General features: G+C 36.7%; 1 protein-coding gene and 1 pseudogene across 1 annotated transcript; one reads left to right on the forward strand and one right to left on the reverse strand.

Moving 5' to 3' along the window:
• Positions 1–308: 308 nt before the first annotated feature.
• LOC120209107 (serine/threonine-protein kinase GRIK1-like) lies at positions 309–5,649 on the forward strand. The gene is given in 13 exon segments (XM_039208164.1): positions 309–849; positions 1,177–1,400; positions 1,403–1,591; positions 1,899–1,973; positions 2,058–2,102; positions 2,457–2,531; positions 3,029–3,116; positions 3,209–3,333; positions 4,043–4,138; positions 4,542–4,608; positions 4,712–4,827; positions 4,916–4,994; positions 5,110–5,649. Coding segments are annotated over 12 exon segments (1,233 nt in total). The 5' UTR covers positions 309–849; positions 1,177–1,250; the 3' UTR covers positions 5,238–5,649.
• A 7,007-nt stretch (positions 5,650–12,656) lies between these two features.
• LOC120209108 lies at positions 12,657–15,292 on the reverse strand (annotated as a pseudogene).
• Positions 15,293–16,164: the final 872 nt, after the last annotated feature.

Consider the following 16,164-nt stretch of genomic DNA (forward strand, 5'->3'; position numbering starts at 1 on the left):
ACATTCGCGGGTTATTTTTCAACTAGTCAAAACCCAATCCACGATTTTCTTTAGGCCTACATAGTACATCAATATGTAATTCCGATCCGTCCCAGTAATCATCATTTTTTGTATTAAACTAAAATTATTATAAAATAATATATATTTTAAATATTTTAAATCATTCGATAATAAATGTTTAATTATTTTATTATAATTATTAATATTAAAATATATGATGTTTAAAAATAATAATGATTGTCACATTTTTTTTAAATAGAGGAAACAGTAATAAACAAATATTTGTTTTTAATATCTACACCAAACTTGTCCCGACCCGGCCACACAACCGCCGATCATTGTCAACGCATTTACGGGTTTTGTCCAAACGCCCTCTTCTAATTCATCCTCGAAGGCCAATCAGAAAAACCACTTTTTTACTAATCAATTTGCTGATTTTCCCATTTCGATTTTGAAAAGAAGAAAATGAAACAGTTTCCGGGATTCACAGTTCAAATTATTGTCAGTATAGGGATTTTTCAAATTCTCGATCAAACTTTTCGAATTTGATTTCACTTTTTTACTCCTTGTTGCAGCCACGGAGGTTCCTTCTTCGTCTTTCGTAGTGGTTCGTCATTTTAACTGAAAGAAATCAAATTCAAATGAAGCATTTTTAATTAACTTATTTTTTGTTTGGGGGGAGAAAAAAAAGGTCAACGTATTAAAAAAACTGGAGTCTTAGCTATGTTGGGTGAGAATCGCTGTGGGTTTAAAGTTGAAAGCTGTTTCTTTCATTTGGCTGAATGGCATCCTTTGCCATAGCATAGCTGATTAGGGAACCAAGCCCCTTTTATCTCTCGTTAAAATCAGGTAATTGGATTTGGTTTTCGCTGTAAATTATGTTAGGTATTTGTTCCACTGTTTCGAATGCTAGCGAAAATAAGAATCGTATAGAGCCTAAGTTGATAGCTAATCTCGTATCTAATTCTTGATTTTTAATACTTTTGAAATGATCAAATTAAAAAAAAAAATTAATTGAAAATTACGTAAATTTGTTTTTTGAATGAAACAATTATGTTTTTAGCTGCATGTAGTATATGGATGTGTATAAGTTTATCTTAATCTAAAATTTCCGTAGGTAAATCTGTGATAAGTCATAGGCTGTCCATTGACCTAATCTTATGCTCACTTTTCCAGGCTTAAGGTTTTCTGTTCATCATTCCGAGACTTGGTAGCAGCAATTTACTACTTTCAATGTTTTGAGTGTTCAAATGTTTAGTAAGGGCGTTTCATTTGCTAGAGCAATGGGTTGTTGTGGGTGCTTCGGCTTTGGATTCGGCTTCACAGCAAAGCCCAGAAACATACCAAGACCCAATTGTAGATCGAACTTTCAAATTTCCCAGGAGCATCTGTTAGATGAAGAGAAATAGAAGAAGACGATGATTATTTATATAACACTAACAGCGAGGTTACCGACACTGCTCATGGAGATGAGGTTGAGTCTACGAGCCGTGCGAAGCACTCTGAAGAAATTTTGAGGTTCAAACTTGACAATGGCTTGATTTGCAGGCAGTCCCCTGTGAAGGAAACCAACAAAATTGTCCGGTCAGAGGTAAGTGTAGAAAAGAATTAGTATAACTCCATTAATTTTTACTATTTTATGACGTACGGTTTATCTCTACTGTTGGTGCTGCATAATTGTTAGTACGCTACTATCTGTATCAACTTACAAATTGTAAATATTCATGGAATAGGTAGGTGACTTGTCACTTTACCAACAGTAATGTTGTTTTCATGATGCGCTTTAGCATTTGTGATGTATTTTGTGCTTCTTATTATGGAATTACACCAGTATTCTTCATTGCGTTGTATTTTTCCCCTTCTGCTAGTTTATTTTTTATTCTCGACTTCGTTATCAGGATGAGAACGGGAATAAGATGATTAATGAGTATGTGAGGGAATACAAGATTGGTTCTGGTAGCTATGGAAAAGTGGTAAGGATATCATTGTAAGACATTATGTTACATAATTTGCTTTAAGGATTCAAAGTTTACCTATTTTGATTGCTTGCTTGTTAGGTTCTATATCGAAACAGTGTAGATGGGAAACACTATGCCATTAAGGTTAGTATATTGTTTCAATACTAAGTGTTCCATTTGAGGGTAAAAATGGAATTAACTACTCAATGAGTTTTTAAGGCACTTTGGTGTTGAATTTACATGGTTACTTTCAGGCCCCACTTGGAATGTATGAAGGCGATTTAATGCCGAGTTTACTTGGTTACTTTCAGGCTCCACTTGGAGTTGCATTATTGTTTACTAGAAACTAGAAACTTTTAAAATTAAAGAAACTTTTTATATTTTAATTATGTCCTTATAGGTTACATGATATTTGATGTTTTCTGGATCTGTTACAATTTTATGCCTAATTATGGTTTCACCTTGTAATTATGGGTTATTTTTATATTTAAATCCTAGGCCTTTCATAAGTCTCAGTTGTCAAAGCTGCGGGTTGCTCCTACAGAGACAGCAATGAGTGATGTTCTTCGCGAGGTATTGGCTTGCTATTCTTTTTTTTTCCTCTCTGATATAATCACTCATATATACGATGGATCAGACTCTGCAGTTAATTCAAAGGTCTGGGAGCTCATGAACTATGTCATCGGTTTACTCTTTTGTTCTTATTCTGATTTGGCTCTCTTCTCAGTTTTAGAGGCTTTTATCCTTCCTCATTTTTGCTTTAAATAAACTGGAAATACCTCAGGTCTCCATCCCTTTATTTCGAAAAAAAAACTAAGTCTTTAATGGAACAAAACACTTGACTTATTGTTGGAACGTGTTGCCACTGGTATTTTTCCATTCGCAGTGATGAGGGAAAACAAGAAAATTTGTAATGCTATGTAGTTAATTTCTTTTAGGAAAGAGAGGCGTTGGAAGAATTTTAAGGACTCTACCTTTTGTGGAGAGAGCTGCCTTAATTTCTACCTTTTACATGAGTACATTTTATTTTGGACGAGTGCCCATTTTTATCTGATCCACTTCCCTTGTAGGTTCTTATTATGAAAGTGTTGGAACATCCCAATATAGTGAATCTCATTGAGGTGATGGATGACCCAAGCATGGATCAATTCTACATGGGTATATATATTAACTTTTGACCTAATGGTGTGTTTAAACAAGTAATTGAGTTACTCTCATTATTGACTGCCTGTCCCTTTCTCTTTGTCCAGTTCTTGTGTATGTGGAAAGCAAATGGGTTTGCGATGATTCTGGACCTCCAGGAAGGCTTGGTGAAGATACTGCTAGGAAGTATGTGCGAGATATAGTATCTGGACTTATGTACCTCCATGATCATGTATGATTTAAGAACCAACTTTTGTGAATGGTTTCATTTTTTTTTTGCATTCATTTTTCAGTTCTCTATGATTGTGCTTTTTGTTTGATATGTCCAATTAAGTACTTGGTTAGATAAAGGGATAAAGCAACTTTTAGTCCCTGAACTTGACAACTTTCTCAACTTGGTTCATTATCTTTTTTTGGTCCGCGTTGGTCTCTAAACTTGGATTTTGGATCTTTTTTTAATCCTTCTAATGATGTGGCACTCAAACTAAAATGGGAAAAGTTGTCAAGTTCAAGGACTAAAAGTTTCTTTATCCCTTGGATAAACATGATAAAGCTTACTCTGAACATATGTAGAGAAGACTAATTTGTTTTCTTATTGTCTTGCTTTTTCTTTCCATGTATCTTCATGCAAACAAAACCATGGTCGTTGAAGGAGCAATATTCCTAAAGAAGAAAGTTTGCCAGTTCTTTTTATCTATGATATATATATATATGTGTGTGTGTGCTTGTTTGATACCTTGCTTTTCGATGTTCTGATGATGAAGGCTTTTGATGTTGGAGTTTGATTTGTTTACCCTTCTTATTACGGTGATGGGAGTTTGCACATTCTCCCATGAATTTATGTTTTATGGGGAACATCTTGTTTGTAGATAATAAAATCATATGTTACTTGTTAACTTGCTAGTTTACTGTGTTAACTCGTGTGGTTTCTTCTAAAACAGAATATTGTGCATGGAGATATAAAACCTGACAATTTGTTGATTACTAGCACGGGTACGGTGAAGATAGGGGATTTCAGTGTCAGCCAGGTGTTTGAGGTAATTGTTCTACCTCACCCGTAAATTCCTTCAAAGTATGACTTGAATGAGAGTATTATACTGAAATTGTCTCTTGTCCGAACCTCCTTTTTTATCTTCTGCTTTTGTACTGTTTATCATTTGAATTATAATTATGTGAATCACAAATTCTGTTAATTGACAATTTTCTTTGGACAAGAATTAGTGCAGAAGTGTGGTGTGCACTTACATTTAGTATAAGTTTGAATGGATAAGACTCAAAAAGACTTGCTTGAAGTTTTCTAGCATAACATTATCCCTGATAGTTTCCATTCTCTTCCCCCCCCAATTTTAATATGTTTTCTCTTACCTTTGAACTTTGAAATGTTGTTTTGTTCTCGGTGGAATTAATTACTGTTTCTGCAAAATCATTTTATTTCTTTAGGACGACAATGATGAGCTTCGCCGTTCTCCTGGGACTCCTGTATTTACTGCGCCCGAGTGTTGTCTAGGTTAGTGTTTCCTCTGTTAGCTGAAACTAGGCTTTAGTATCGAGGAGATAGATAGAGAACATAATTTATGTTTGTTTTTACCATGCCCGAGATCAATCAACAGGTTCAACGTATCACGGAAGAGTTGCAGACACTTGGGCTGTAGGAGTTACTTTGTACTGCATGGTACTTGGAAAATATCCGTTTCTTGGTGAAACACTCCAGGATACCTATGACAAGGTACGTAATGGCATCCGTACGTTATCTCTCTTTTACCTTTTTATCTTTCCCGCAGCCTACGGTAACATTGTTCATTTTCTTTCTGCAGATTGTTCATAACCCTTTATTCCTTCCAAATAAAATGAACCCGGAGTTGAGGAACTTACTAGAAGGACTTCTCTGCAAAGGTTAGTGAAATATTTCTTTCTGAGACAATGTTTATCGATTGCCCCTACCATCGATTTATCCCCGGACTTTGCTCTCCTTGGTGATCTTGAAAACGTTGACCCTTTTGTTTTCCAGACCCGAAAGAGAGAATATCTTTGAATGCTGTAGCCAAACATCCCTGGGTTATCGGAAAAGATGGACCGATCCCTCAGTACATATGTTGGTGTAAACGTAATAATAGCCATTCCGAGGGCCAGATCTAATACAAGAAGTGATACACAATGGTAACTAGATTATCATCTGGTTTTTGACAATTCGCTGCACAGTTGAAAAAAACAGCTTGCGCCTCCGTTTTCACCCGTTTACTCCCTTTCAGTGCATGCACCAGAGACGCATACGTTAACTAAGACTCGAAGCAAAACTTTGTGGTATACATTAAGATTAGGGTTGAGTGAAAAAAAACCGAGACCCCATCGGCCATTTCGGACATTAGTTTTTAGCTCGGTTTTTGTGCAGGGAGTGAGTTGTGAGATTTGTTATGATAGCTTTGGGTTAGAAGGTTATCCTGATTCCAGTGTACCAAATACTTTGCGATTGACATTGTTATTCTCTTATGTTTCTCGGCTGTGAATTGATTGTATATATACATTATCCAAGGCTTGAGGAGATTTTGCATTTTCTTCCTTCAAAAATAACTATGAACAAAAAATATAATTTGGGTTAAATATCCTCAAACTAGACTTATATCTTACATTGATATTTAAATTTTAAAATATTTCAGTTTAATCCTCCATTCTATTAGTAATAATAATATAGTACCATAAAATGTTACATTATTTTATTTGGTAAATTATTAAAAATAAATACATATGATCATATTGTACACATTTAGCATCGAGATTATGATAAAGTAGAGCTTGATGTGTCATCCGATGCTAAACCGGCCTAACTTAAAAAACACAATACAAAGAAGTTACAACAAAACTTTTCTTCAGGAATTCAACCACCAAGGCCATGCCCTTGCAAATATCATGTTTTTCCCAGTTGTATACTGTCATGATCAGCATGTAAAAATTACCAGCTTCATCTCTGTTTTCTGCTCTGTAGGTTGTTCTTGCCTGATATGTAACACCAAAAGAGTTATTCATCATCAGTATTTAATTTATGACTCACTTTCAAGATTCTTGCACTATCTATTTAAAATATTTACATGCGTGTGTGTGTCACATATATATATATATATATATATGTTATCCCGACTCTTCATTTTTGTGTATAGTCCTCTTGTCTGGCACGTTCAGATATGGATATAGGGTTTGATTCTCCAAATAAATGTAGAAAGCAAGGATATTGAAGCAAGTGAATACCAAACATGAAAGAAGAAATGAGTCGGTATCAAGGATTCTGTTCAATGTTGCCTAGTTTAGATTAGATGCCTTAGGAGACGATTGAAGCTATTGAACAATATGACTCTCACTTGAAACCTCCAAGCTACCCTGATTTGAGAGTTTCAAGGCTTAACAAATGTTGGCATATGCAAATGAAATGTTCAAGGGTCATAAGGAGTCCAGTGAAGTACCGGGGAGTGGGGGTTCTAATATGTCATTTTGTTGCCGGTATAAGAGGCCGGAATTCGATGAAATTTTGGGTGATAAGAGGCCAAACTATAAGTATTGTACGTTTGCTTTTGTGTACTTTGCAAGCAGAGAGGATCTGCTTTATGCAAAGGATAGGATGAACAATGTATTAATTGATGGGAGGAAGATTGCGGTGTCGATTGCGAAGTATTAGAGGAAGAGTTTTTCGAGGAGTTCGGAGCGTATTAGCGTGGTGGGGGCAAAGAGTGCAGGATCAGAGGAGCATCCTGGAAGAAGTTCAAAATCTAGAGTAGATGATGGTGGGAAGAAGTTGATGAACAAGCTTTATGATGGGAGGTCATATAAGGATACGGTTTTGGGAGTTAAGAGAGCTGAGGGCCCGAAGGGAGGTAGTTATGGAGATAATATGGAGGTGAAGAAACCGCTGGAAGTTTTCATTCCAATGGAGGAAAGTTCTTGGTTGAAATCGTCTTTAACATGAATTTGTAAGGTGATTTTTGAAGTCGAGTTCGTGCAGAGGGCGTTAAGAACTGATGGAATCAATGCCAAGGTGGTCTTTTGGGGTCATGCAAATAATGCATGTTTAGTTGTTCCTTATCCTTATGGTTTGATAGGTTAGAACCTGTCTTGGACGAGAATAATGTTCCTTTAATGTTCTGTTCGGTTTCTTTGATTAGTGTTCCTTTAAACTGCTGGTCAGTTTCTTTTTTCACAAGTTTGGCTTTGAGGTAGGGCAATCTAGTGATGATTCAGGAACATTTTGTTCAGAGATTGGATTGCAGAGTGGCTCGCATGCTGTTAAGGGTTGCAAGCCCGTTTGATATACCTCCCCAGGTCTCTATTACTACGTTTGGTAGGCCGTTTACTGTAAAAATTAAGGTGGAAGGTAGCGATGATTTTTTCCCGGTGTTAGACGATGTGGCTGAAGAAGACGGTACAGCGGTTCCTTGGGTGGAAAACTCACCGGACAGGAGCCAAGGGGATGACGTCGAAGGGCAAGATGGGATTATGGGTAGTCAGAGAATGTCAGGCTTTCAGAACAGAGTGGAAACATGGGTTCGGGAATCTCCATGTGAGGGTGGCACGATTGACAATGGGTGTGTCATGGAGAAAGCAGATTTTTTAAGTCGTGGGGCTATTAATTTATGTTCGGTGGAGACAGTTTCAGGTGGAGATCCAGGTCAGCAGGAAATGTTGGGGACTTTATTGATGGAAGTGAAAGGGGCTTGAGCAAGGCTGTTGTTTCCTTGGGGCAGAAAAAATAGGAGGTGTTCTTCTTCTCCTCCTATTATTCGAAGACGTCCAAAATTTGCTGGTACCATCTTTTGCGATAGAGTGTATGGTAGGTCTTATAAGAAAAGTAAAACAGGCGATTCGGAGAAGGGACTTTCTGTAGTTGATTTTTCGCTAGAGAATGAGGAACTGGATTTTACTTGGGAGGTCAGCAAAGTGCTGAGTGTTCATTTAAGGGGGGAGGACGGCTTTTGCTGAAAAGTTTTTGGACTCGAGGCGTGAGGAGGGTGAGATTTGATTTTACCTCTCTGCCATAGGTGATTATTTTGTTCTCATTTATGGTAGCTATTGCTTGTGTTACTTGGAATGTTAGGGGTTTAGGGAATAAGGAAAAAGCTACCGCAGTTAAAAAGGTGGTTCTGAGTAAAAAACCTACGTTTCTTTTTCTGCAAGAAACGAAGTTGGAGGTAGTAAACCAGTTGATGAGAAGGAAGTTGGGGGGCAAATTTCTAGGGGGCTATGCTGAGTCTCCGGCTGAGGGAGCATCAGTAGGAATTCTCACTTTATGGGATGAGACTTTGTTTCTTCCTCGATCGCAAAAAATTTCTTCCAGATTTGTAGCCCTAAAAGGTTTAGTCAAGTTGAATGTTGCTTTATCAATGTGTATGGACCTTCTGTTGAATCGGAAAAAGAGTCTTTTTTTGAGGAATTAATTAGTTATATTTCGACTTTGGATTGTCCTTTATGTGTAGTAGGAGATTTTAATGCTCACCTATCACAAGATGAGAAGATGGGAAAATCACTGAATGAAAATTCGATCATTTTGTTCAGGGATTTTCTGTTCCAAGCAGAGTTATTGGATCTTCCTTTGGTTGGAGGGAGGTTCACTTGGGGTAACAATAGGGATGATCCTACTTTTGTGAGGCTGGACAGATTTTTAGTATCCAACAATTTCCTTAATATTTTCCCGGATGTTGTTCAGATACTAATTCCAAAATCTCTTTCGGATCATAATGCTGTGGCGTTGGAATCCAGTAAGTTAAACTGGGGTCCGAAACCTTTCAGACTTTTCAATTACATCATGGAGGAGGGATTTAAAGAAGTTGTTGAAGGGAAAATTTCAATTTTGAAGAGGACGAAGAGGCCGAGCATTGAAGTGTTACTTAAAGAAACTAAGGATGTGATCAAAAAATGGTCTAATGAAAGCATAATGAAGTTGCCAAGCTTGATCGACAGTAAGGAGAGGTTAATTTCGAACCAAGAAGCTCTAATTCAACAGAGTAATCCGTTAGTCTCAATGGGGGATATTGCAAAAGAAAATCAGAATATGGTCTTTAAATGAAAGCATAATGAAGTTGCCAAGCTTGATCGACAGTAAGGAGAGGTTAATTTCGAACCAAGAAGCTCTAATTCAACAGAGTAATCCGTTAGTCTCAATGGGGGATATTGCAAAAGAAAAATCAGAACTATGGTCTTTATAAGGAAAGGAAGAGTTATCCTAGTTCCAAAAATCTAGGGCAAATTGGATTCAAGATGGAGATCGGAATTCAAGGTATTTTCACCAATGTGCCACTAACAGAGGGAGGATCAATGCCATCAATTCTTTGGATGTGGGAGGTGCTATGATTGAGGATCCAAGTATGATCAAAGCTTTCATTTTTGGTTTCTTCAAGGATGCTTACAATGCCAAGCTAACGGTTGAGGTGGAGAAGTTGGATTTGAATTTTAACAGACTTAAGGAGGATCATGTTGCACTTTTAGATAGGAATTTCACTGAGGAGGTAATTTGGGAGGCAATAGGGTCATCGGAAAGTAATAAAGCTCCGGGTTCGGATGGTTTGAATATGAGATTTTTCAAGAAATTTTGGCCGGTTTTGAAAGAAGATATTCTGAAGTGCTTCAAAGATTTCTATGATGGAAAGAAATTCGGTAAACCATTCATTTATTACTCTAATTCCTAAGAAGTCGAATCCGGTCAGTATTGAAGATTTCAGCCCTATAAGTTTGGTAGGGGGTATACAAAATCTTGTCTAAAGTGCTATCAAGAAGATTAAGAATGTGCATTGGAGGGTTGATCGGTCACTCTCAATTCGCTTTCATCCCGGGAAGGCAGATTTGTGCTTGTTCTTTAGTAGCTAATGAAGCCATTGACTATTGGAGGAGGAAAGGTAGGGAAGGTATTGTGTTCAATGTGGATTTCAAGAGAAATTATGATACTGTGGCTTGGGGTATCTTATTACAAATTATGGAGTGTATGGGGTTTAGTCAAAGATGGAAATCCTGGATTTTTAGATGCTTGAATTCGACTACAATTTTTGTGCTTGTTAATGGTTCTCCTACACCAAGCTTTAAAGTTGCCAGGGGGTTAAGACAAGGTTGTTCTTTGTCCCCACTTTTGTTTAATTTGGTGGGTGAATTTTTGAATCTACTGCTCTCTAAAGCAGTTGAGGTGGGGCTGTTTGATGGTTTTCAGATTGGTGGTGAGCTGTCCTCAGTTTTGCTATCGCATCTTCAATTTGCCGATGACTTTATAATTTTTTGCAAAGCCTCTAAAGGTCAATTGAAAAATTTAAAGAGGGTTTTGACAGTTTTTGAGCTTTGTACAGGGCTGAAGTTGAATTTGCTGAAGAGTAGGATTTTCGGTATTAACTTACAGGATCAAACTGTCGAGAATTGTGCCACCTCTATAGGTTGTGTTCCAGGATCTTTTCCGGCGGAGTATCTAGGGCTACCTTTGGGAGCAAGGAGAAATTCGATTAACCTGTGGGATCCGTTTGTTAATAAATTCTACCAGAAACTTGCAAGCTGGAAATCTGGTTCTTTATCCCTTACAGGTAGGGCAGTTCTGATAAAATCGGTCATGAATGCACTTCCTAACTATTATATGTCTTTGTTCAATATGCCAGTGGTGGTTAGGAAAAAACTGGAGTCGTTAATGGCTAATTTCTTGTGGGGTTCTACGGCTGAAAAGAAATGGATGCACTGGATAAAGTGGTCTATTGTTTGTAGAAACAAAGAGTTTGGGGGTTTGGGTATCTCGGATCTCAAGACTCGAAATAGGGCTCTCTTGGGCAAATGGATTTGGAAGTTTGGTTGCGAGAAGGATTCTTCGTGGAAGAAACTGATATGTTCGAAACATAATGTTGATAGTAGGTCTATTGTTTTAGATGATAATTTGCCTCCCAATGCATCTTGGATTTGGAAAGGTATAATAACTATCGAGCAAATGATATATTTGGGTTATGTTTTAGGAATCATCTTGTGTTACAGGTTGGTAAAGGAGACTCCATCAGCTTCTGGCATGATTTATGGATTAGTAATTATCCATTGAAGACTATCTTTTCAAGGATTTTTGCTTTATCGGTAAACAAGGAAGGGTTGTGGTTGATTATGGGTGTTTTAGTAATGGGAAGTGGGTGTGGGATTTTTAGCTTAGGAGAGCTTTAATGGACATTGAATTTGATCAATGGATGGAAATGATGCTTTTTTTGGATAATTTTTGTCCTATGATAAAGGGTGAAGATTGTTATGTTTGGAGAGAAAATGGTGATAGTGTGTTTTCGGTTAAGTCTTGCTCTAGATTTATTTCTAGTTTATCCGAGCCACAGGACTTCTGGTCGGAGATTGTGTGGAAGGGGTTAGTTCCTCCTAAAGTAGAGGTTTTTCTTTGGTAAATTATTCATCAGAAGTTGGCTGTCAAATCAGTTTTGTTGGGCAGAGGTGTTAAGGGTATTGAGAATCCTTATTGTGTGTTATGTGGAGTGGAGCCAGAATCGGTGACTCATTCTTTCTTTTCTTGCTAACAGATCTGGAAGATTTGGGTAAAATTCCTCCGGTTGTGGAATGTCTTTGCTGTTCTATCCAATAATCCTAAAGATTTCTTGCTTTCGTGGGTGGAATTGAGACATAATTCGGCTATTTGGCAATTCATACCGGTAGCTGTACTGTGGACTGTTTGGTTATGCAGGAATCAGATAGTGTTTCAGAATGGGAAACTGGATAGTGCTAATCTTTTCTTTTCGGTGAGGTATAGGGTGGCTTCTTGGTTCTTAGCTAAATACAAGGACGTCTCTATTCAGATTGATGGCCTTGTGGGTGATTTAACCTTGGCAGATAAGCATCACTATCCATATAAGTCTTGTTTGCCTAAGTTAAAGTGGTGCCCCCCTCCTGCGGGCTTCTTTAAGGTGAATGTTGATGGGGCAGTAGCTTCTGACTGGAAAAGAAGTGGTATTAGTGGTGTGCTTAAGGATGCTGAGAATAAGAAGTTGGCTTTTTTTTCTAAAGCGACAAGACCCTGCACTCCGATTCTTGCAGAGATTGTTGCAATCAAAGCTGGGTTAGACTTATTTTTTGATTCAGTGTGGAGGGATAAAGAGTCCCTAATTCTAGAAAATGTTTCACTTCTTGCTCTGAAGTGGATCAACAACACGGAACTCTGCCCGGTAATCTATGTCAATATGATCACAGAGATTCAAAAGTCTGTAATGCATTTTAATGTTATCATAAGGCATATTAATAGATGTGTTAATGGGGAAGCAGACTGTTTAGCTAAATCTGGTATAGGTTAGGGAGTGTTGAACTACTAGTGTGGAGATTGGGGTAGGTGGGTTGTTTGAGTTAAAGGTCTTTTGTACTAAATGTTTATTTGGTCTTGGTTGTAATCTTATGTTTGGTAATAAAATTTGGCCACCCTTTTCCCCTTTCTAGTGATTATTGTGTTTCACAACACAATAATTATAAAGGGGGTTTTTAATGGGGCCAATTCTTATAAAAAAAACCATGTGAGAGAAGCCAATCCTATCCAACTCTAACATGGCTGATAATTCTTAATTCCTAGTTTCAAATAATGCATCTCACATGGGGTAAAATGGCTGAACTCTGCTCTTTACATTGAATCTCCAAAAACATAATTGTTCAACCAACTCTGAGCCATACACACGAACCAGAGTACTAAACCAGAAAGAAAATCTCACTTTAAAAAGCACTATAATTGTTCAAACTCAATGGACATGAACTGAAAATGAGATTAAAAGAAAAAATAAACCAAGCTACATTAAAAAAAGGATGTTAAGTGCCTTAGCCACCAATGTGTATTATCGGTCTATTTGCCGTCTTTGCAATGTCAAACATTCCAGCATGCGCATCTTTCTTCCTCTTAACCTGAATCAACAAAGAAAAACGTATCTGCATATAGTACTAGCTAAGGAAAGAAGACTAATATCTATCTCCCCCAACTTTGAGCTTGAATCGATGCTACCATGATTAATCAATTAGCAACTACTCATCTCCAGTATAAAACGCAATCAAACCTCCCTCTCATTAATCACCCTCTAACTCCCTAAAGAGAGAGAACAAGAGATAGAGCATGATAATAATAGGCCCTAGATTCAAAAGCTCAGGACAAACATGGAAACAGGAAAAAACAGTCATTGTCATTGTATGGTAGCAATTTTTGAAACTGTGCCATCAAGTAGCAACTTATGAAAAACAAGTGTCGTTAAGCAGTAACCATACCGCTGCTGAGATTATTTCTCTAAGTTCCTCGTCACCAGCACCAGAACGAAGAGGATCTCTTAAGCTAACCTGAGAGAAATCAACACTATTAAGGAAGATATTGAAAGAAATATCAAAAGTAGAATAGCTACCAATGAACATATCGACATTTAACTCTAGAGGGTCTCAAACATAGAAACCTTCAAGCACATCTAAATTCTATGTCAATAGCCAGGCCCACTATATTTAATGACAAATATTTAGAGTTTAACTGCATTTACAAAACAAAAGAAAAAGAATAACCATAAACAGAACTAAATAGGCTCACCTCTGATGGACCAAAGAGACATACTTTTAAATTGCCATCAGCCAAAAGTCTCAGTCTATTACAACCAGCACAAAAATGGTTAGTCATGGATGTAACGAAAGATACAGTCCCCGTGTGGGAATCAATCTGAAAATTCTTTGCCGTCTCCGTTGAATGATCATGCAGCCTCATTAAGGTCGGATACTTTTTTGTCTGTCGAGTAACAGAGAACAAGAAATGAGTTGTGAAGTTTAGAAACAAGCATTAAACAAATGTGCAAAAGCAAGGTCAGCCATAAGAGCTGTACCTTACCACAAAATCCAACATCTCCGCATACGGCACAAGTTTCTTGAAATTCCATACATTTCCATCGAAAGGCATGAACTCGATGAAGCGAACATTAATAGGTTTATCGCGGGTGAGGTTGACAAAATCACACATCTCATCGTCATTAAATCCACGCATAACAACACAATTGACCTGAAAGCAAGCAGAAACAAACCAGACACACAAAAATAAGGAAAAAAAACAAGAGAGGTCATGATCTAAAAGAGTTATAAGAAGGGTGTGTAAAACATACTTTTACAGGGTTGTACCCAAGATCAACAGCGGCATTAATGGATTCAATAACCTTGTAATGTCCCTTACTCCTAGTCATAAACTCAAATTTCGAAGGAACAAGCGTGTCTAAGCTGATATTCATATTTGTAACTCCACATTGTTTCAACACTGGAAGCTTCTGAGCAAGAGTAATTCCATTAGTAGTGATAGCCAGAGTCTTAAGCCATTTCAAGCTCGACAAATCCAAGCAAATATCCTGAATATCTTTCCGGACGGTGGGTTCGCCGCCGGTGAGACGTATCTCTCGACACCGGAGGTAACAAAGAGATCAGCCAAATGAAGAATCTCGTGGCGGGCGAGTAATTGCGGGGACGGCCTTAGCTCCACCCCCTCCGCCGGCATACAGTACTGGCATCGGAGGTTGCAACTCTCCGTCAAGGAGATTCTCAAATAACTATGCTTCCTTCCAAAGCTATCAATCAACATATCGGAAACTTGATTCCCTTTCTCCTTATCATTGACTTCTTCGCCATTTATCAGATCCTCCGCAGCCTTGCCAAAGTTCCTATAGTTCTTATCCACCTGATTAAATTTAAACCCAGTTTTAGATTACATTTTAGTAAGACAAAGAAACCCAGTTTTGTGATAATAATATCTGATTTATACATTCATGTGTCAAATCAAACAGTGATGGAATTCGGGTTTTCTATTAGACATATTAAAAACGTTTTGAAAGGTAAAAATGAAAGAACATTGAAGAAGTAGAGATACCCAGAAGGAATTGAAGTTTCGGAAGGGGAAGGGCAGGGGCCAGCTGGGGATTCTAGAGACGTAGCGTTTCATGGTAGCAAGCAATTACACGGTTGAAATCAATCAGTCGTCATAAACGATGAGTAATTCAAAGGAATACTGAGGGGTCAAACACAGCAGCGCTATGGAACTTTGTTTTGTTTTGTTTTGCTTTTTCTGTGATTCCTATACAGTAGGAATTATGAAGAACACTTTATCTGCAATGAATTGGAACTATATATGTTTCTTATATGAACAACAGAAAAACAGGAAGGCGTTTCTTGGGAAATTGAAAACCTGCTACAGACGTTTGTTCAAAGAGCTCTATCACCAGAGAAAGTGATGGTGTAAAATTGTCGAATGCTAGATAATCAGGTTTAATAAGTTAATGGATTCGAATATTTGTAAATAATCAATTCATTTATATAAAATTAGATGTTACATATTTGAATAAAGGATTAATTTAAATATTAAAGTTAGATTTAAAAGAATAAATTATATTTTTTAATTTTATTATATTATTTTTCAATTTAATCAATAATTTTCGAATTATTTTTATTTAATTATTCTGGCATTTGATAATTAACAAATATCATTACGGGTGGTTAAATGGTTAATTCTGTCACTGATTGAATCGAATTTCTATTAATCGAATTAATCAAATTTTTTTCTTTAACCGTTTATTCAAACCGAACTTTTTAAAAAAAATATTAATCGAACCAAATAAAGTTTGTTACTTTTTATAATTTTTATTTTGGTCGGTTAACCAAATTAATAAAAAAAATCATAATTTATTAATTAGATTAATTTGAATATATTATAAGTATTTTTCATTTGGTATAAAATTTAATTAGATATTAATAATTTAATGAGTACATCGTGGTTAAAAATTAATTGAGTCTTAATTCTTAATTAACTTTAGTTTAAAACATGTATTTAATATATATAATATATTTAATGCTTAATAATTTCGATTAACTCAATTAATTAATCGATTTCGAACAGAATTAACTGTCAACCAAATATTGAAAAAATATTAGACATTGTCTGACCGAACTAATTTGGTAGTCGATTAAATTAACCGGCCTAATTGATTTCGATCAGTTAATTCAGTTAAAATCGAATAATGAACACCCTAAATATCATATTTAATCCAAAATGACGTTTTTGAATCAGATTTCGGATCAACCTATCTTGATTGACTGC

The sequence above is a fragment of the Hibiscus syriacus genome, unplaced genomic scaffold (genome assembly GCF_006381635.1).
Source record: "Hibiscus syriacus cultivar Baekdansim isolate YM2019G1 unplaced genomic scaffold, ASM638163v2 tig00018093_pilon, whole genome shotgun sequence".
NCBI lineage: Eukaryota > Viridiplantae > Streptophyta > Magnoliopsida > Malvales > Malvaceae > Hibiscus > Hibiscus syriacus.